This window comes from Delphinus delphis, chromosome 9, assembly GCF_949987515.2.
Source record: "Delphinus delphis chromosome 9, mDelDel1.2, whole genome shotgun sequence".
NCBI classification, from domain to species: domain Eukaryota; kingdom Metazoa; phylum Chordata; class Mammalia; order Artiodactyla; family Delphinidae; genus Delphinus; species Delphinus delphis.
In genome coordinates, this window is record NC_082691.1 from 101,531,794 (window position 1) to 101,553,196 (window position 21,403).

The 21,403-nt window shown below is 54.6% G+C and overlaps 1 protein-coding gene across 4 annotated transcripts in view; it reads right to left on the reverse strand.

Moving 5' to 3' along the window:
* Window positions 1-21,403, reverse strand: part of PRKAG2 (protein kinase AMP-activated non-catalytic subunit gamma 2) — a 277,944-nt gene that overhangs the window by 116,481 nt on the left and 140,060 nt on the right. The window contains exon 1 of one of the 4 annotated variants that reach the window (XM_060021149.1): window positions 4,084-4,670. The exons of the other annotated variants lie outside the window; for them this stretch is intronic. Within the exon in view, the coding sequence (XP_059877132.1) occupies window positions 4,084-4,114 (31 nt within the window). The 5' untranslated portion in view covers window positions 4,115-4,670. Of the gene's footprint in view, window positions 1-4,083; window positions 4,671-21,403 lie in introns of those variants that run through there. 4 annotated transcript variants of the gene reach the window in all.

The following is a 21,403-nucleotide window of genomic DNA, read 5'->3' on the forward strand; positions in this document are numbered from 1 at the left end:
CTGTGGGGCTGCTCTGAGCTCCCAGCTCTTCTCATCTGCCTCACGGAGAGAGGGGCTGAGAGCACCCCGCAACCCCCAGGGATGAATGGGTAGACTCTCCTCGGAGGAGGAAGAAGGGGAGGAGAGAAAGCTGCTGACAGAAGGGAACCAAGCGTCTCAGGATGGAAACACACGTCCTGGCTGCGTCCGTCTAAAGATAACCCAGAACCTCAAACAACAACCACACGAGAACAGCTCTGGGAGCTCAGGACCTTCTAAAAGATCACAGCCTCGTTCCTGCACTTGCCCTGCTAACAACTCCACCAGAGGGAACTGGAAAAGGGACCGTCTTTCCGGGGAGCCTAGAATTCCTCACCTTCCCGAGGCCGACCTACGATAACCACCACCATCAGAGCTTGTCTCACGGATGGGGAGAAGGCAGCCCCTATGCGCAGGTGCCCTTCCAAGTACCTCACCTGCTCGATCCATCTCTTTGATGCCCCAGGCTCCCCTTTCTCCAGGTCATTTTTACCTGAAAGGCGCCACCCCTGTGAATCGTGGCCAACCAGCTCAAGGCTGGCGGGAGAGCAGTTACTACACACGCCACGAGAAGGGGGCCACGGAGGGTGCAGGGAAGAGACGCAAGCGCAGGGCCGGGTCCCCGGCCTCAGTGGTACCCAGTTAGCACGCTCTGCCTCCACGTCATCTTCTCTCTGGCTTTCTAGAATCGGTGTGTGAGAACTGAGGTCCCCATGCTACGCTTGGGGAAGCGGGTTTTCCCCCACTGATCATCTGATTCAGTCCACAGCTGCAGCATCTGCTGGCTAGGTTCCTCTTTTGTAAAGCCTTCACTGGTTTCCGGAGTTTTTTATTCTTCCTTTTTGGGTACCGTGCACCTTCTGACATTATAAAGTTACAGTATGCTGTAGTCCCATCTTTACAGACCTCATGTCCTCCACTGACCGTGAGCTTATCTGTCACCGTGCCCCCCGCATGCACGGTGCCTGGCGCGCAGACCCGCCTCAGTAAATATTCGCGGGACTTAACGCGGCACCTCCTTTGTTCAACAAACTGCTCGACAAAAGCACAGTCCATAACAGAACAAATGAATACATCGGATTCAACAACACTTAGAACTTAAGCTCTTTAAAAGATATCGTTAAAGAAAGGAAAAACGACAAGTGACAGGGAGAAAAATACTTGCGAAACCCATATGTGATAAAGGACTTGTATCCGGAATATATAAACAACTCTCAAAACTCCATAATAAGAGAACAAATAATTCAATTAAAAAGAAAAGTGGACAGAAGATTAAATAGATACTTCACCAAAGAGGATATACAGATGAAAGGCACACTAAAAGATACTCAACATCATTGATCACCAGGAATCTGCACATTCAAACTGCAATGAGCTACCCCTACACACCTCTCAGACTAGCTGAGAATGTTCTTAAAAACTGACCGTACTTAGCGCTAGGGAGGATGTGGCGCAACAGGAACTCTCATACGTCGCTGGTGGGAATGCAAAACGGTGCAGCCAGTTTGGGAAGTAGTTTGAGTTTCCTATGAAGTTAAACATACATTTACCGTATAACCTGGCAATCCCACTCATAAGGGAAATGAAAACTTTTATTCACACAAAAGCCTGATGCAAACGTTTATAGTGGCTTTATTCATAGTTTGAAAATGGAAACCACCCAAATGTCCTTCAACTGGTGAATTAATAAACAAACTGGTGCATCCGTACCATGGAACACTACTCGGTAATAACAGGGAGGGAACCACTGATACGTGCAACAACGTGGGCCATTCACAGACGCATTTTGCTAACTGAGAGAAGCCAGCCCCCAAAGCCTATATACTGGAGTTTTTCATTTATATGACATTCTGGGAAAAGCAAAATTATAGGGTAGGGAAAAATTATAGGCTGCCAGGGGTTGAGAATGGAGGAGGGGAGAAGTGGACTGTAAAGGGGCCTGAGGGAACATTTGGGGGTGATGGAATTGTTCCCTGTCTTGATGGTGGTGGTGATTCTATAATTATATATGTTTCTCAAAACTCACAGAGCCGTACACTAAAAAGGGCGAATTTTACTGTGTGTAAACTCTACACCCATAAACCCGATCGTTCATGAAAGTTCTCTAACATGAGTTTGACGGGCTGTCTGTGTGGTCCAGGCTAATGGGGCGGGGGGCACCTGGGACCAACTCCTGTGGGCCTTGAAGGATGAAGGGTGGGCTCTGAGGGATAGTCCTGAGGTTTTCAACAGAAGCACCACCTTGGCCCAAGACCTGCTCGATTAAAAAGAGCAGCTGGAAACCCTTCCCTCTGGCCTGAAGGTCATCTCAGGAGACAGGCTGGAGCCACCCCTGCTGAGCAGGGGAAAGAGTGAGGTGTTGGCTCTGGTGCCCTCCAGGCTGCCGGGAAGGCAGGGCAGTGGGAGAGAACTGGAAGGTCAGAGCCGGCAGGAGAGGCAGGTGTCACATTCCACGCCTCGCCCAGGGCAGCACTGCGGCCCCAACAAGTGACGTCTTCTTCCCGGGGCTCCTGGTAGGACTGAGCTCCCAGAAAAGCCCAGGGCCAGTGCAGGAGGCCCCGGGGCTCTTCTCCTAGGGCCACACGGGGGTTCCAGAGCAAAGACGCAAGGGCGAGGCCCTCGCCAGGTGGCTGCTGGCCCAGAGCAGCTTCTGCAGGACTGAAAACGCCCACCTCTCCTCCCAGGCTCCCGTCTCTCCCGCGAGCCGCCCTTTGCCTGCTCTGTCCACACAGCCCCTCCAGGCCTGCAGAGGGTCCCGTGCATCTGCACACCTTCAGGGCTTACCTTATTATTTCTTTCTGCTTCTAAAAATGGTGGTTTGGTTTTGTTTAGACACCTGTATGCCAAGTACGTGAATACTTATGAACAGCTGACAAATACGTTAGTAGAACTTTCTGAAAAAGATAATTTGTTGATCAGAACGCTCTAACCTTTCTTAAAGTTATTTTTAATTGTGGTAAAATACACAGGACATAAAATCTACCATCTGAACCCTTTTTAAAAGTGTTCAATTCAGTGGCATTAAATACATCCACATTGTTGTGTAACCATCACCACCACCATCCAGGCTCATAACCTTTTTTTTTTCTTTTTTTTTTTTATTGGCTGCACCGAAAGGCATGCGGGACCTTAGTTCCCCGACCACAGATCGAACCTGCGCCCCCTGCAGTGGGAGTGCGGACTCTTAACCACTTTCTCGTCTCCCAGAACTGAAACTCTGTCCCCATGAAACACTGTCTCCCTGCTCCACTCCCCGGGCCTGACACCCACCATCTACTTTCCGTTTCTGTGAATGTGATTCCTCTAGTCCCTCGTACAAGTGGGATCACCTAGCGCTTGTCCTTTCTTGCTGGTTTCTTTCACTGAGCGTAATGCTCTCAGGGTTCTTCCATGTCATCGCAGCGGTCAGAATTTATTCCTTTTTAAGGCTGAATAAGATTCTGGTGCATGGCCAGACCCAGAGTGCTTTCTTTTCAAAGTCCCTCCCAGCTTTGCTATTGCTTTGTTATTGCTCTGTTTCTCCTTCTAGGTCTCAGACGGCCCTTTCCTGTGGTGGCAGCAGCCTCCTTGTAGCCCCATAGCCCGGCTTCCACGCACCCCTCACGCAGGATGCGAAGGGCCCGGAACAGGGGGTCAGGGTGTGTGATGCACACACCATCCCTAAAGACCCTGTGGGGACGTCCCCACTGTCCCTGCTGTCAGAATCTGCCTGTCTTAACCCACGCGAGGGCTGTCCCTTCTTCCAGGCCCTGGGTGCATGTGAGGCCCTGCCATGGTCACAGGACCAGGAATGGGTCATCAGGCTGGCAGTGGGGGGGAGGCCAGGGAGGCGCCAGACGGTCCTGGCCTCCTGCAGCCAAGCTTCCGAGGTGCTAGCTGGGCAGCCCTGCCAAGGTCATGTGACGTTTACATGACACCCGCTGAGGCTGCTGCGGTGACATAACCGGGGGAGGGAGGCTGGGGGGTGTGTCCCCTGGGCACGGAGCCTGCAGCTGCGCCCAGTCCCATGGCTCCGTGCTGTGTAATTAAAGCACTGGTCACCTGTTCTTCCATGTCACGGCTTACCCTGCGCCCTCTGACGTGACCACGGAGTCATGAGGACCGTCCCCTTCGGTGCTCTTCTGCCTTCCTTTCCCCGAGAAAGCCATCTGAGAAAACACCTGCCAGCTTCCTGGGGAGGATAAGGCAGATGCCCCAGTGTGAATTAGTCGAGCGACTCCCAGCGAGGACAAGCCCTTCCCGGCAGGCGTGGGGTACAGGCCCTTCTGTGGGTTCGCGCATGAACGTGTTCACGCGGGGCTCTGAGGGCCAGCATCGAGCTGGACGCTGTGCCGGGGGCTTTGAATGCACTGATGGGAAACACAGCCCCAGCCCTCTTTCAACTCGTTCCGCAAAAGCTTCAGCGCAAGCTCCAGCCCTGTTGCCCGTAAGGCTGCTCCTGTGTAACCTGAGGCTCAGTTTAGCCCTCAGTGGAATGGACGGATCAAACCTGAACTCTTTTTTTTTTTTTTTTTTTTTTGCGGTACGCGAGCCTCCCACGTGTGGCCTCTCCCGTCGCGGAGCACAGGCTCCGGACGCGCAGGCTCAGTGGCCATGGCTCCCGGGCCCAGCCGCTCCGCGGCACGTGGGATCTTCCCGGACCGGGGCACGAACCCGCGTCCCCGGCAACGGCAGGCGGACCCCCAACCACTGCACCACCAGGGAAGCCCCAAACGTGAACTCTCGAATGGGATACCTCCGCTGGGAACAGGCTAGCTTAGCTCCCAAAGCGTGCTGGAAGCTGTTCTCTCCATGGTGGCCGGAGCGGAACCTGCAAGCCTGGGCTCTGGCCTAGCCCTCAGCCCAGCATGCAGACCTTCAGAGCAGACCCACATGGAGGCTTCGGTCCGCTGGACACAGATGGAAACCACAGGCATTGCAGCCACCAGCCTCAACAGAGTCGGGGGTTCATCTGGCGGAGGAGGTGGACCCCACCCTGTGCACACTCGACGCCAGCCCTTCAGGGGCCGGAGGGCGTGGGCTTGATGTCGGCACCAGGGCCCAGCCTGGCCTGCTAGAGTCCCCAGCGCGCCCCTGAAAGCCCAGGAGTCTGGTCTCATATCAAGGTTTCCTCCCAGCCCCTGACAGGACTGCCAGGGGCTCTACAGGCCTTTGTTCTCTTTCAGTCCCCAAATTCCCCCTCCCCCACCCCTCCCCTCCCCCCTCCCCCTCCCCCCTCCCCCCTCCTCCTCTTCCCCTTGCTCTTTACCATTCAGAGTGTGGCTCTGACAAGCCTCAGACACAGCTAATGGTGCTTTCAGAGAAAACTACATCCTGCCTGGGGCCTCCTCAGTGCCACGTGTGGTAACCTGCAGGGTCAGAGAGGCAGCAGGGTCCCCCCGCCGGGCTCTGGGACAGCATGATGCTGTGGGACCTTATGTGGACGTGGCCAAGTGGCTGCTCTGGTGACCTGGGCAGGTGGGGACGCGGGGGGCTTTGGGGGGACAAGGCGAGGCCTTCTTCACTGCCGCGGTCACTGGTCTGCAGGCCGGGCCTCCTGCCGGGCGTCATACAGCTCTGAATGTCATCATTCCTCCTCTGACTCAGAACAAGCATGTCTTTTTCCTGCCTAAGTACTGAAAACCATCACCCCCAGTTACGAAAGGTTACAAAAGGCTTCCCCTCGACCGCCCACCCATCAGCGTCAAACTTTAAAAAAATGCAGGGTCTTAGGTTTTAAACCCCCAGTCGGAAAAGCAGGTTGCAGATCCTGGTGCGGTCAGGGCTGGAAAAAACCTCCCTCTCCTTTCAAGTCAGCGAGAAGTGAACACGGCTGGGAGGAAAGGCTGGGCGAAGGGGCAGCCAAAGGGGAAGGGAAGAGGCAGGAGCAGGCCGCTCCGAGCCAAGCTCGCTAGTCCTCCGGCCGCAGAGGGCCCGAGAGCCGCCCAGCTCGGTGCCCAGCCGTGGAGCGCGGTGAGCGGCCCATCCAGGGCAGCCTTCTTCTCTAGGCCTGCTGGAGCCCCGGCTGGCTGCCCCCTGCAGGCCCAGCCCCTCCCTCTGGGCTCCAGATTCTTGGTGAGAGAGAAGAAAAAGGCACCTGCCCTCGGGGAGCTGCCGGATGCAAGAGGGGCCGTGGGGCAGGCGGTCCATCACATCTGGGTCAGTGGGACCCAAACAAGTCCAGGCACTGCCCCCACCCCCAACATTAGCAAAGCAAGGACCGGACCCAGGGGACAGGCGGGCCAAGGCAGGTGTCGGGTCCTGACGGGTCAGAACCTCAGAGCCACCGAAGTAGCACCAAACTGGACGCCCTCTCTGCCTGGCCTTTCCACCTCCAAGACACAAAGGCCCAGGGGCACCAGGATAGAGAAGGCGGGGTGCAAAGGGAGGCGAACCCAAGCGAATTCCTGTGTCTGAGGGAGAAGGCCTCTGATGTCTGGAGCTTGGCCTCTCCCCTACCTGCCCCGGGCACCCAGAGATGCAGTCTGTGTCCCTGGGAAAACCCACTTCTGTGGAAGGTCCTGTAGCCGGTCACACTCTAGTGCAATGACTACCAAGCTTAAATGGTAGAGTTTCAGTTAGAAGGAAACACCCTCCAAGTCAGCAGCCTTCCCAGCAACCCTGAGCAGTACCCCTAAACACGCTGATGATGTTTGCGGCCACCCCTTTTTCTCTGACCCTGATCCCCTCCTCCCCCTCGGGCCGAACTGTCCCCCCTTGATAGCTGGGGTGTCAGCTGTGAAAAGCTCACCCTCGTTTTAGGAGGAGGCAGCTGAGGAGCCAAATGAACAGTTATCACGAGGGCACAGCTGCAGTGAAGACCTCTGGGCAGAGGTCCTGCCTGGTGACTAGAGAAAATCCCCCACGAAGCTTGCTTTCCTCCCTTGGGCGAGGCTGCTGCTGGAGGAGTCCCAGCAGATCTTAGGGAGACTGGCCTGGGTGCTGACGGTCAAGGTTACGGCCTCAGCCCCCTGCTGAGAAAGAGGAGGTAGGGTTACCACGAGGAACCTGGGGGTGCCTCAGATTCACTGGGGTTGAGGCGGGGGAGAAACATTTCCCTTTCATTGTCCCGGCAGCCTCTAGCATGAAGGAGGCCGGTATGAAGAGCTTCCCCCCTTCCCGCTGCAGATGTTTATTTTTCAGTTAAGACACGGCAAAGGGGCCTTTCAGGGTATTCCTGCTTTGAAATAATCCATCAATGAGATGGTTAAGTACTCACTGGGCACCTACTGCACAGCGAAGTGTCTGGACGGGGATAAAAAGGTGTGAGCCAGAGAGCCTGTGCTTGGGATAATGGGTCGGGCTGCGGAGACAGAAAGAAATGTACAAGCCCATTAAAGCCCCAGGGCAAGAATATGATTAAGTATGCATAAATCCTTTTCGGAAAAAGAAAAGGTATTCATAAATAAATGAAAGTAAGATAAGATAAGGAGGCTGGTACACAGCAGAGCAAACGCAGCAGTGCTGTAGGCGCGGTGAGGGCGTGGCTCTTGGACGAGGCTCTTGGACGAGGCTCTTAGACGAGGCTGGTCTTTGCCAACGATGACGATTAGATAAATTGGGGGAGGTGGGGGGAGGGAAGCAAGAGGGTGGTGAAGGGGGATAGTGGTCGGCTGCCATCATCTGTCACAAAGTACTGCCCGCAAACTGCAAAAACAGGAAGCCCCAGAAGGAGATTGCCATGCCTGCCGATAGTCTGCTGCATCCGAGATGCACAGAAGAGTCCCACTGATACCTTACAATGCAGTTCGGAGCGACGTGGCCTCTGTCTTAATATTTAGTAGGAAAGAGGTCATTGAATAAGTCATTGCAAAATATTTTCTTTCCCCCAAAGGAGAATGGGAGGGGACTTTTAGCAGCCCTCTCTCTGGCACCCCAATCTTTTAAACTGAGTGAATTAAGCATCGTCAAGGGTAGGCTCAGTTCTGGGTGCTGGAGACAATGGGCACAAGAGGAGTGTCCCCGTCCTCGTGGAGCTTGGATTTTGAGACCCTGGCTCGGTATGTGGGTCTGAGGACAGCAGCTGGCATCGCCCCTCAGAGCGCCGGCTCATGGCATCCTCCTCGGTCAGGGATTAGTCAGGCCCCTTCCCCTCTCCCCTCGGGGGCTGCTGCCCAGGGAAGAAGCCTCACTGGAGCCAGCAGGTGACACCTGCTGGAGCGGTCGCTGGGCCAAGGGTGGCTCTGAACCGAAATGCAGAATTATCCAAATTCTCCCTCCAGAGTCTGCAGCTGGGCTGCCCAGGAGCCGGTCACTAGCCACGGGTGGATGTTTACATTTAAAATTAAATAAAGTCAAATGTTCAGTTCCTCATTGCTGCTACGGGTTGAGCTGTGTCCCCCAAAAGGATACGTTGAAGTTCTAAGCCCCCAAAACCTGTGACTGTGACCTTATGGGGACCCTGTGGTCTTTATAGAGATAATCAAGTTAAAATGAGGTCATTAGGCTGGGCCCTAATCCAATATGACTGGTGTCCTTATAGGAAGGGGGAAATCTGGATACAGATACGCAGGGGAGGATGCCACGTGAGGATGGAGGTGGAGATGGGAATGAGGCAGTGCAAGCCAAGGAACACCAACAAGTGCCAGACGTTGGGACACAGGCCTGGAAGATTCTCCCTCAGAGCCCATAAGAGAAGCCGACCTTCTGACACCTTGATTTTAGACTTCCAGCCTCCAGAACCGTGAGAGACAAACTCCCGTTGCTTTAAGCCACCCGGTTTGTGGTGCTTTGTTACGGCAACCCCAGGAACAGGTGCACTGTCCATACTTGTGGCGGCCAGTGGCTACCATACTGGACAGCACAGACACAGAACACTTCATTTTGCACAAAGTTCTACTGGACAGTGTTGTTCTACAACATGCCTTTGTCATAAGAAAGACACAATGATTAACAGTTCAATTTTCAGAAAAAGCCAACTTTTGTTGGGTTAGCCCGATCTCGTCTTCCACATTCCCAACATCCCTGGTCCCTGTCCTTCAAGAGGGAGGGAGACCACTCCCCCTCCCGCACTGTCAAAGGGAAATCCAAAGGCACTCATTGGCTCTCCTCCCTGATGTGAGAAAGTAGACCTTGACATTTCAGCCAGAGTCTTCATCACTGCTGACAGGGGACAGGCTGGGGTGCAGGTCCACCCTGAACCCGAGAACCAGATCCACACAACGAGCCCATTCCTGAAGGCTCGCCAGTTGCGTTCCCATCTGCTCGTCTAACTTATCTCTTACGTAGGTTTGATTTCTCTCCTCATCCGCTAGTAAGCCCATCAAGGGCACGGCATATCCATTCTGTGCACAGACAAATGCAACTCTGAACTTTAACAATCACCTGCTAATAACTTAGTCCTCAGGATGGAGCATTCACAGTCCCAAGAACCCCAAGTTAAAATATCCAAATGATTTGTAAGACAGTAGCATGAATTAATTGTGATCGTGTGAAGGATGAGCGATGTGATTGGGGGGGTGGGATGATGGTAAGCGGGGGAGACCAGAGACCAGAGGTATCCTGGGAGGGCCTCAAGTTCAGGACTGCAGATGAGCCCCCAAGGCCAGAAGCTGGAGGTTACAGCCGGAGAACTGGAACAAAGTAAAGCGGATGTCCAGCTGCCAATGGCACAGTTTTGCCTCCAAGCATCCTTACGCGTCCTTGGCACCGCTCATTTCTCCCTGGATCTGTTTTCTCCCTCCAGTGAAGCATGCACCAGTTTGCCCAAAGAGAAAGGGAACCCTAGGCAGAAAGACCCCCGCCCACCCTGCCCTCCCTTCCAGTCTCTCACAATCGCTGAGAGCAGCTCAACCTTCTTTAATGCCATTTCAAGTTCTTTGACTCACTCATCAGTGGGTACCAGAGGCACAGAAGGGAAAGGGAAAAAGTGGCTCTTCTCTGCCATGATGAATAACCCTCTGCAGCTGCTCTAAGCAAGAAAATCTGTTTGCAGAACTCCCCCGCTGCTTCTCCGGTGTGTTTCCAACTTATTTTACCAATGGGCAAATAAATCAGTGTTCTCAACCCGCTAGCATCTGGACCAGCCTGGACAGCAGCAATTCTGCTCCCAAGCTCCAGCCCCAGGAGTTGACAGCTCCCCCACTCTCCTCCATCTGTATTACTGATGAAATGAACTCGATAGCATTCCTCCTCTCATATCACCTTGCTACTCGTGGTTTTAAAAAACGTTTTTGGGACTTCCCTGGTGGCACAGTGGTTAAGAATCTGCCTGCCAATGCAGGGGACACGGGTTCGAGCCCTGGTCCGGGAAGATCCCACATGCCACGGAGCAACTAAGCCCGTGCGCCACAACTACTGAGCCTGCGTGCCACAACTACTGAAGCCCGCGCACCTAGAGGCTGTGCTCTGGAACAAGAGAAGCCACCACAATGAGAAGCCCACGCACCACAGCGAAGAGTGGCCCCCGCTCGCCACAACTAGAGAAAGCCCACATGCAGCAACGAAGACCCAACGCAGCCAAAACTAACTAACTAACTAACTAACTAACTACGACTGGAAGAATTTGCACAAAGTGAGTGCATCCGTGGAAGCAGCTCTCAGTTAAGGAACAGAATGGCACCAGGTCCCAGAAGCCCCTCAGAGGCACCACCCACCGCTGAAGATAATCATGATTCTAACATCATATACGAGTCTTGCCTGTTTCGTGTTTCATATTCTTTTACGTCAGGCTCCTCTTGCTCGTATTATCTGTGAGGTTTACCATACTTGCTGCACGTGGCTGTAGACTGTTTCTTCACGTTGCTACAGAACGTTCCATCATGTGAGCTCACTGCAGTGTATTTATGATTTCGACTGCTGTGGGCATCTGGGGAGTTTCTCCATTGGGACTATTACAGACGATGCCATCTGAACGTCCATGCACGTGTTCACAAAAGGCAGGCACACTTTCTCTGGAGGGTGCTGCTTGCCTTTATCTGAGGCTTGTATTCAGCAGAAAAATCTCACAGGAGAGGAAAAGAGGGGAGGAGACTAGCACTGGAGCACTTGTGGAACCCCTGCATTATTGTGCTGGGCTACACGTCTCGTCTAAGGGAGCCCAGCAAGGTATTTATCCCTCTGTGGATGCCAAGGCTTGGGGGTGCAGGGAGGGATGTAGGAGTAAGGCTGCGGAGTGGTGGGGACCAGGTTTTGAACCCAAGTCTGACCAACCCCCGAACCTAGGACTCAGCGGACACAGCACGTCCAGTTAGTACTCAACAGTCCTATCCCTGGCAGCCTCAGCAACAGGAAACAAAGAACCCTGAGCTGAACGAGGGTTTTTTTTTTTTTTTTTGAGTATCAGATACTATCTACTGTAAGATACACCACTGAATTGACCAGCCAAATGCCAAACTCATTTCTAATGATGAGCAGGTTAATGAGAATTTCTCAAGGTTCTGATAAAACGTAAAGGCAACTGGGATGTACTTTCAGCTGCCCCGAGCAGAGGCCCCAGGCGTCTGAAATACATGATGAAATGTTCTCTTATCAAGCTGCTGGTATCAGAGTCCAAGCAGGATGTCAGGTTTCCTTCTCATTCCTGCTGATAAGAGAAGGGCCCAAATGATTGCGTTTGTTCCCTTTTCTCAGTCTGGTCATAAAACACACACACACACACACACACACACACACAGATGTACAAGAATCAGAAGTTAATCCTGCTGGTAAAGTTGTTGTCGAGCACTAAGCCCCAAACAGGATTAGTCCAGCAGACTGAACACAGAGCACATCCCCTGCCAACACCGTCCATCACGCAGCGCTGGCCCTGGGGACCGTCGGGTGCGTTCCCGCTGCAGCCGAGCTGTGCCCGACAGACACTCCTTAGGGAGACGGGCGGTGAGGGGGCTGGGTCGGTGCACACGGGTACCTAATACGATGCTATGAATACACGAAAGGTGGTCTGGCGGCTTTATCGCGCTGCGCCGTGACCTCCCTGGCTGAGGCCGTGTCTCTCTGTCCGGCAGGGATGGAGGGGGACGTTGTCCCCGACTCCTAAGCTCGGCCGACCTGGGAGTCTGACTTAGGAGGCACGTGTCCCCGTCAGGCCAGCTCTTGATGTGCCTTCTTACGTAAGGGGACGTGGCACAAGGCTGTGCCCAGCAGCTGAGCAGCTGCAGGCCCAGGAAGGGAAAGCGGGACTTTGCAGAGAGAAGCGGGTGTGAGAGTCAGTGCAGTCAGTGTTTACAAGGGCCCAGAGAGAAACCAATCCTGTGGTCCAAAAGATCAGCTCCCTGAGGCCCTCCGGGGGCTTCTAAGACTTTGGGTGAACGTCCACCTCTGTCTGAGCGCCCAGGCTCTGGGGCCCATCCCGGGTTAAAGCAAGGGCCGCAGGTCTGCCTGCTCTCCTGGGGCATGCTCTAAGTCAGCTTCAGGCCCGCAGGGGTCTCAGGGACGGGGCTGGCCTCCAACGCCACCTCTCCTATTGCCTCTTTACTGGACAGCTGCACACACCAGCTTAGGGCTGTGCCCCCTGACTGCCAGGATCAGGGCCGCTGGAGGGAGGACTTCAGGCTTGGAGTCTGGGTCTCCTGAGCCCTGCCGGTCAGGGTAAAGATGAAACAACGTCTGTGGAACTGCCCTGTCAGGCAGGTCAGAAACAGACGGCATCTTGCCTTGGAGTGGAAGGTGCAATACCAAACTATTTAGCCAGTGTCAGTGTGACCCGGGGCTGCAGCTCCCCATCAGAGGGAAAACCAGCCCAAATGGGTTTGGATCTGACAAGGGGAGCCCTTGCTCACAGGCAGCTTCAACCACCAAGCCGTGTCAAAGGCCCCATTTCTCCAAGCCAATTAAGGCCTTCCCAATGACGCCCAGGGACACAAATGACAGAGCAAACTACAAAGCACTGAAAATGACCTATGCCATCAGTGGGGGACCAGGGACAGGGCGTGACTTAGCCATCTCCCCGGCAGTCACACCCTGGGCCCCCTACCTTCCTGCAGCCCCAGCTGTGACGGCGGGTTGTGACGCCACGGGGTGCCTGGTGCAGCCGGAGTCCTTGGGCTTGTGTGGCGCACTTGCTCTTGCCACAAGGCTGCCAGCTGGCCTGTCCTAGCCGGTGTCCTGGCTGCAGTGTATGAGAGGGGCCCCCCCGGGACGCTGGAGGGAAGCTGTCTGCGGGAGACCCAGGCCAGTGCAGGCTGAGCCTCGGCCACCCACAGTGAGTGTGCGGGGTGGGGGTGGGGGGTTGCTGCCTGGACGGTCAGGGATGCGTGTCCTAGGAAGATGCGATTAGAATGCTTTAGTGGAAGGGCAAGCATCAGTTCCTTTGAAAACTCACGGATGAGGAAGAGCATGTCCCCAGCCCTTGTGTTAAGTGGCTATTCTGTATCAGGCATTGTTTGGGGCGATCTACAAACAGTAGCTGATTGAATCTCACCACACCCCTTGAGGGAGGCTTTGTGGCCCCTGAGAGATGAGGAAGTACCGGGAGATCACATGACTTTCCCGAGGCACCAAGCTGGGGAGAGTCAGAGCTGCGGTGAACTCATGCCGTCTGGCCCCAGAGTCCGGGCTCTGAGCCCCTGGCCTCTCTGCCTCTTGGCCCCGGGGCACCAAAGGAGAAACCAAGGCTTCCTTGTGGGAGGGAATGAGTAGTTAGAGGTGAGGGAGCCGGAAAACCTGTTCACGGCCCTGGACCTGGAAGTCAGGCTCCCCCCTTGCACTGCCTTTATCCAGTGAGATCCTCCAAATATCTCCTTCACTAGCACCCCCAGGCCATGAAACAGGTCCTGAAAGGGTCAGAGCATCGTCCCAGGAGGGACACTGATAAACTGTAAAGGTGGGTCCAGGAGGACACCAAGGGGAAAACGGGGGCCAGAGCGTGTGCAACCGCCAGCGATCTGCTTCGCTCAGATGCACCCTGGAAGGCAAACTGGTTTTATAATGTCATTGGCGGAAGCCTTCCCCACTTGCTTCCAAGATATGCATTCACAAGAAAGATGCAAACCTGCCTGGCGGGAGCGTTAGCTGCGGCAGCGACAGCAGCTCAGGCCGATGTCCCTGCAGGCTGCCTCCAGAACATGCTCTGGCTTTGTTTATACTGCTCAGACCTGACCCTGAGGCCACTGTGGTTCCCCCGGCCGCTGGGCCAGGACCGCAAGGAGAAGGGCGCTTGAATACACACTCCAGAGGTGTCTACCTACAGGGAGGATGCGGCTGTCAGGCCCAACCCTGCCTCTGCCTCAGGATACGCGCGAACAAGGTCCCTGCCACCTGCAGCCGCCCCGGGAGCTCCAGCCCTGCAAGCACTCCGTTTCACCAGGTGAAACTCAGGGAGGGACCAAGAGTTGTTCACTCACCCAGAACGCCGAGCGTCGGTCAGAGGACAGCTCACGCACCTGGGTAAAAACAGGGTCATGTCCCTGGAACCCAGTCCCCCTCTCTCAGACTCTGCCCAGGCAGAGGGGGCTTTGTCCGGGGAGTAACAGCAGTGTCTGCTCGACCCTGATGGGGCCATCCTTGGGGGTCGTCGGTAGGCATCGCGGGGCAGCGTAGCGGGGGTAGTGCCGCTGCCACGTTTCCAGGGTCCTTCATCCTGACCAGCGGCTGGAGAAGCCCTCGCTGCTCTGCGGGACCATTGAGTGACCTTCTGAGAAACTCACTCGTGCTTCCCCTGCTCGCGCGCCAGCCTCCCGAGGATCCCCAAGGCTGGAGGAGGTGGAGGGCTGATGCGGCCGTTGCCTCGGGGGGAGAGCAGCGGAAACACAAAGGCCAAATGCTCTCTTCTCGGTGGGGATGCTGAGAGGTGAACAGCACAGGAGCACCCCACCCAACCCTGCCAGCCTGTGCCCTGGGAGCCCGAGGGCTGGGTCGGGCCCTGGAAGAGGTTCCCGAGCCCCCGCGGTGGGAAATGCAGGGCACACAGAGGACCAAGCACCTGACCAGGAGCCAGGTTAGACAAGGCCAGCCAGTGACCCAGGCCCAGGGCAACACAGGGCTCCAGGCGGGCTGGCCAGGGGGTAATGCAAAGCCCAGGCTCAGGGCAGCAGTGGCCCAAGGGCACAGGAGGCCCCGACAGTGAACGGGGTCATATTAAGCAAGAAAACTCTCACCACACCCTAAACGGGTGGGGAAAGGGCGTGGAGGGAGAATGTACAGAGCGTGGCCTTGGCGAGGCCCCACAGACACCTGGGACGTGACTCCCGCCATCACCCGTCACAGAGCACGGAGCTGCCTCCACTGTAAAGTTGGGATACCACGGTAGGAAGAGATGGAGTTATTCACTCAAGGTCACTGGGCTGAGCTGGACTTGAACCCAGGACTGCCTGGCTCCAGAGCTCAAATTGCTTTTCTCCTCATGCTCTCCATGTAGCCAACTACCGTCCAACATTGTGAAGGGAAAGCAGGATGAATGTTCTTTTTTTTTTTTTAAAGACAGGCCTAATTAATGAGCTCAGAATTCTAGTAACTACTGGCCTCTAGGCTTACCCTCAGCAGAACTGTTCATGAGGTGCTCCGTTACCTCTGTGTCTTCCTACCACAATCTGAGGCTGGCGGGTGGGAGGTGCCCGCTGGCCTGACTCAGGAGATGGTTCCCAGGGCTGCCGGCTGCAGGAGGGGAGCCCGGGGGAAATCAGGCTCCTGTCACCAAAAATGGGACTTGGGTCAACCACACGCTCAGCTGGTGTCCAACTGCCAGCAGAAGGTGTGCCAAGGTTCTCCTACCTCAATCTTTATCTTTTGGGGAGGTTTACACACAGCTTGATGATTCAGAGAAGAAAAATGCTGTACCCTGCAAATCCGCTCCACTTGCGTTTACATTTTCCATCACTCATCTGGGTACAGGGTATTTTCAGCAGATTCCCAAAAGCAAACTGTATTTATGGGCTGCCCTTGTGTTCAGGCCACGGGGGAGGGGGAGCAAGCTGCTTTGGGTGTTCCCTCTACAAACACTCTCCGCCCTGCTGAACAGACCTTCCTCTGGCGCTGAAGAGGTTTCCAATTTCTCCTTTCTGTGGCCGGATATTTAAATCAAGGCAGGATAACAAAATATGTTGAACCTGGAGAAGGAAGACTCAAGTGCAGAAATCCCAGAAGGATTGGGGGTGGGGTGTCAGTGAAGAAAGAGTTCTGAATCTGACATTTCAGAAACCAGATAGGCTAGTTTGCAAATCTACATGCCTTAAACTGTCTTCTGGGAGTGGAGAGAATCGCGGACTTTCTTGCCTTTTGCTCAGATCCCTCCCTTACCAAGGCAGCCTTGATCCTTTAATTCTGGTCTCTCAGGACACATCTCTGGCTTGCAAGCCAGACTGTGAATTAGCAGTTTTTTAAAGGACGCGTTGCCAGGTCTCTTGCATGTGTGCAGTTCAGTTTTTTTTTTACTTTTTGGTATGAAAATTTAAACCCATTGACAAGTAGAACAGAATCATGACATTCCACTTTCCCATCACCCACTGTCAACAACTACCAACTCATGAAGACGGTATGTAAGTGTCGTCACTCCAACACCTGCATTGGAATTACTTAGAAGTCTTGTCAAAAATGCAAACTCCTGGGACTTCCCTGGTGGTGTGGCGGTTAAGAATCCGCCTGCAATGCAGGGGACACGGGTTCGAGCTCTGGTCCGGGAAGATCCCACATGCTGCAGAGCAACTAAGCCCGTGCGCCACAACTACTGAGCCTGAACTCTAGAGCCCGCGTGCCACAACTACGCCACAACTACTGAAGCCCGTGCGCCTAGAGCCCGTGCTCCACAAGAGAAGCCACCACAATGAGAAGCCTGTGCACTGCAAGGACGAGTAGCCCCCTCTCGCTGCAACTAGAGAAAGCCTGAGCGCAGCAACGAAGACACAATGCAGCCCAAAATAAATAAATAAATTTATTTAAAAAAATGCAAACTCCTGGACCCCACCCCAGACCAAGTATATCGCAGTTTAGGGGGTCAAGTTCAAGAATCTGTACTTTTCCCCATCTGTCCCCTAGAGGATTCTCATTGACAGAGAAGGGTTTACCGGGGTGGGTAGAGAATCCTGGCCTTGGGTCCCTGCTCTGCCATTTACTACCCGAGTAACTTGAATAAGTCTCTTTTTTCTCAGTTCGTGTCTCCATCTGAATATAGATATTAGAGTGGCGTTGTGCGGAGTAAAGAAGACAGTGTAAGAAAAGTGCCTGACATACAGTAAATGCTCATTAAACACCCAATGCTGTTATTAACATTCTTCGCTTATGTTTGGCTTCCAAGCGCCAAGGAAAATGGACACCAAGATGGAGATTTTGCAAGGGCTTCCAAGGGAGAGCTTCATCCAAATCCATGAGCCCAGCCATGTCTTGGGGCCAAGGTAGAGCCATATGCATGTCTGTTTAGGGCCACTGACCAACAGAGAAACAAACACCATACAAGCCAGGTTGATATTAACCCCCAGGGGTCAGACGTGACACTAAACCCACGGTTCCCTTGTCCTTTAACTCAGAGATCGCAGGAAGATACGTGTGGAAGCGTTTACTGTTAGACGTTGAGTACGTTTGCCAAGGGAATGGATAGAGACCTTCGTCTGGTAAGAATGCCATGTCATTCCAGCCCCCTTTGTGTGCCAGGGCATTCATTAGAGAAGCAGGGGGCTGGGCAGAGCAAGCCCACCTTGTCCAGATGGGGACTGAACCCACCAGCCCTGGTCTCATCAGCTCAGGGCTCACACCACCAGAGCCCACCAAGCACAACCTGAATGCAGCCCAGTCCTGCACATAACAGGTGCATAATAATCACTTAACAAAGGCAGATGGGGGGGCGTGTTTCCCATTATGCTGATGTGGAAACTGAGGCTTAGGCATCACCAAGACTCTAATGTGGCTCCACAGAAATTCATTTTGCGAGGCACAGAGATTAATAAAATTTTATCAATTAGTTGTATGAATTCCTCTAAGGAAAACAGTTTCTAAACGCTTCAGAACACATGTAGATCTGAGGCAAGCAACTGACTCAAAGATGTGCACTTCTATGGGGCAGGTGAGGGCACATACCGAGCCGGGTGGGGTTCGGGGTGTGGGGAGGGACAGTGGTTACACCTTTAGCCTCTGTAACCTTTTCTAGAAATAAGTGTTGGCAGTAAGCAAGAGCAGCAGTGACTTGCCCCGTAAGAATCTGGGGAAACAAAAGAAGGAACGAGGTTGCCCTGTTGTCACCTGCAGGGAGACAGAAATAAGAGTTTACTCTAATTTAATAAGAAGAACCTTTTTGGAGAAACTCCAAGAGAAGAGAATAGTGGGAAAACGGTCATCCAAGGGCACAGAGCAGGAAGCTACAAACACCGTTCCACACACGGTCTACGGGAAGGGTGGCCGGGCTTCGGCCCCGTTCCAGATCGTCCTCGCAATCCCCCTGCAGCTGTTGGACTGGTTCCCTGTGTCGCCCAGCTGGTAGAGCGCTGGTGTACATATGCTGGTCCACACACGTGCCCATTATCTGTGCCACGGAGGTGAGAAAACCTTAGCTCTGGGTAGTTTTTATGAACCAAGAAATAGATCTGTTCTCGGTGTGCTGAAAATAGTGGGGTGTTTTTTTTAGCCTACAAAGCTAATCACCCATCCTGAGACTTGGTGTCTTACCAAGAAGTATGACCACATGGGCGATGTCTCCTGGCAGCTGGTCCCAACCTTTCTGGAGACCTCCCTCAAGTGCACTGTCCTGATGTTGTGAGGGCTTTGTCAGTTCTCCTGCCCACCCAGCATCTGTCAAATCTTCGCTATGCTTGGGCTCTAGAATGGGAGAGGGGCTCAAAAACTCACTTTCCCAGCCCCCCAGGGGCTGCGATGGCAAGCCCCCATGGGACCTAGACTGCTGGGTGGACGTCCTGGGCCAGACTCAGCACCTGCTGCACAGAAGTAGGTGCAGAGCAGGGTCCCCTGGTTTCCAGAGGTGGGCGGCTGTCTCAGTCTGCTTGGGCTGCCACAACACAGCACCACAGACTGCGTGGAGTAAACAACAGAAATTTATTCTCCCACTTTCCTGAGGCTGGGAAGTCCAAGATCAAGGTACCAACATGGTCAAGTTCTGCTGAGAGAAATCTCTCTCTCTTCCTCTTGTTATAAGGCCACCAATCCTATGGGATTAGGTTTCCCTGCTCGGACCTCATTTAACCTTAATTATCTCCTAAAAGCCTTATCTTCAAATACAGTTACATTAAAGGTTAGAGCTTCAACATATGAAGTTGGAGCGGGGTGGGGGGCACAATTCAGTCCATAGCAGTGCAAAAGTCCTGCTGGCATGTGCAGGGCCTGGCACGGGGTCGTGGTGTCCACGTCCAGCGCTGTGTGGGAGTCCAGTGTCCTTGCTCTGGACTTTGGGCATGTCTTGGGAATCCCCAGCCTGGTTCTGTGCATCCTGGGGGTTCTGTGAGCTCCTCAATACCCTTTAATACATCTTGGGGGGTCCACTTAAACAAGCTAGAACTCATTTCTAGGCCTGTGGCTAGGAGCTCCAACTGACACCAGACCCAGTGGGACCCCCTTCCATGGAGTCCAAGGCTGACTTCCCAGGGGGATTTTCCAGTTCTCGTTCACCAGATCTGAGCGCGGGCTGGCTCAGATCCCCCACCCCTTTCTGTTTAAGAACTCGCGTCCTCTCTCTTTTCCGCATCAGCCTCGTGAGTCTGAAAGGGCTGCCTGTTGCCCTCTGCCTTCGCAGCTCAGAGCTCCGAGCCTGCCAGGTGACCAGGGGTTTCTCAATCACAGCGGATTCCTGCTCTCTCCCTCAACAACTAGTCCCGGAGGCCCTGTTAGGCATAAGGCCCTGAAACTTGGGAAATGCAGGGTACGGAGGGAAGTGCCTGAAATGTCGCCCCTGCCCACCGTTGCCCAGAGACCACGTGTATCTTCTGAGGAGCTGAGCGATGCAAGCAGAGTCAGTGCCAGACGGCAAAGCTCCCCAGGCCGGAGAGAACCCTGCAGCCCGTCCCCAGGCTCGGCCCGGCCCAGCGCCTTGCATGAGCTGCCACGTTGGGCAGGAAGATGCACCGCTCAGGCCTCCTGCTGGAGAGCACACCCCTCGCTCCCCTCCGCCCCGAGGCCGTGCTCCCGGCCACGGCCACGGCCACGACTGGTGTGGAGCGAGGGCAGGCTGATCCTGCGGGAGGGGACATGGCGCTTGAAGCAGCAATGCCTGTCTACCTGGCCGGAGCCTCTTCTGAAATGGGCAGCTGTCTGGGGCTCTCACTACCCATCCTCCCGTCCCCTCGGTCCCCAGTGTCGGAGCTGCGTCCAGCCCAGGGCTGTCCCTGCCCGCCCCTGCTTCCTCCCTTTATCCTTCCTGGGAGGTCACTCAACGCTGAATTCCACCCTGACATCTGCCCCTCACAGCACACCAAGGCTCCACTTCCTACTCGGGTTCTGTTATTGTTCAAGCCTGTCTGAGTTAGGCTTTCTGTCGCTTGTAGCCCACGCGTGTCCTAAGCAGGAGATTCTGTCTAATAGACCGACACCACGGGCCTTCCGGAGTGAGGCGATGGTGCTGGCCGAGGAGTCTGGTCTGCAGGAGCTAAAGCTGTGTGTGTGTGTCCTTTCTGCTATTTGTGGAAAACAATTTTCTTAAAATAGGTAACTCAGAACAGACCTTGACACCCTGAAGTCGCACATTCAGAGTGTCTGCTTTTAAAACAAAGTTCTGTCAAGCTCTAGGAGATGTGCACTGGTAAGAAAGGTCCAGGAACCCGGTCCAGAGAAGAACAAAGGTGACAGAGACCAGCAGAGAAGGGCAGAGGGAGATAGAGGGGGCCCCGGCACTGTCTCTCCTGGTGAGGCAGGGCTTGTGGACCCAGGGCTCACTCCCGAGCCACCTGTGATTCCAGGGCACCTGTAGCAGACAGTCCCCCGTGTGGACAGGGCCCCCCTGAAGCCACCAGTGCCCATCCAGTCCACAGCTGAGCCCAGCCCTGAAGCACAGAGGTGTTAACACCCCCAGGGGTGATCTTCAGCCGGCCTGGACCCACCTGGTAACCTTGGTAATGCACTTATGCGGCCCCTCCCTCTTCCTCCTCCCTCCCTGCTTGCTGGGGTCACCTTCCGAATTAAAAGCCTGCCTCCAGTCTCGGTCCCTGTTTTCCAGAGTAAGAGAAGTGGTATCTGGTTTTTATTGTTCTGGGCATGGGATCCAATCATTAAAGGAACACAACTGGAAACATACCACACCAGGCACGTGAACTGGGTGGAGAACGAACAGCCTACAGAGTGTCTGGAAGATGCCCAGGTCGTTAAAGTGTTCGGGCAGGGGTGGCAGCCTAGGCGGGCATGTGTCCCTGTGTGCCCACAGGACGGGGCCCTCACCACCCCCGGGTCCGCCCATTCCCAGTCCCCTTCCCGGGCTCCCTGTGCCCCCCGCCCCGTCCCTGCTGGGAGCAGTATGGAGCCCTAGACGCTGCCCTGTCCCACCTCACACCCAAGCAGCACCCCTCCTGCAGAGCTGCCATCTCTCGGATTGGCCCGCTCCCCT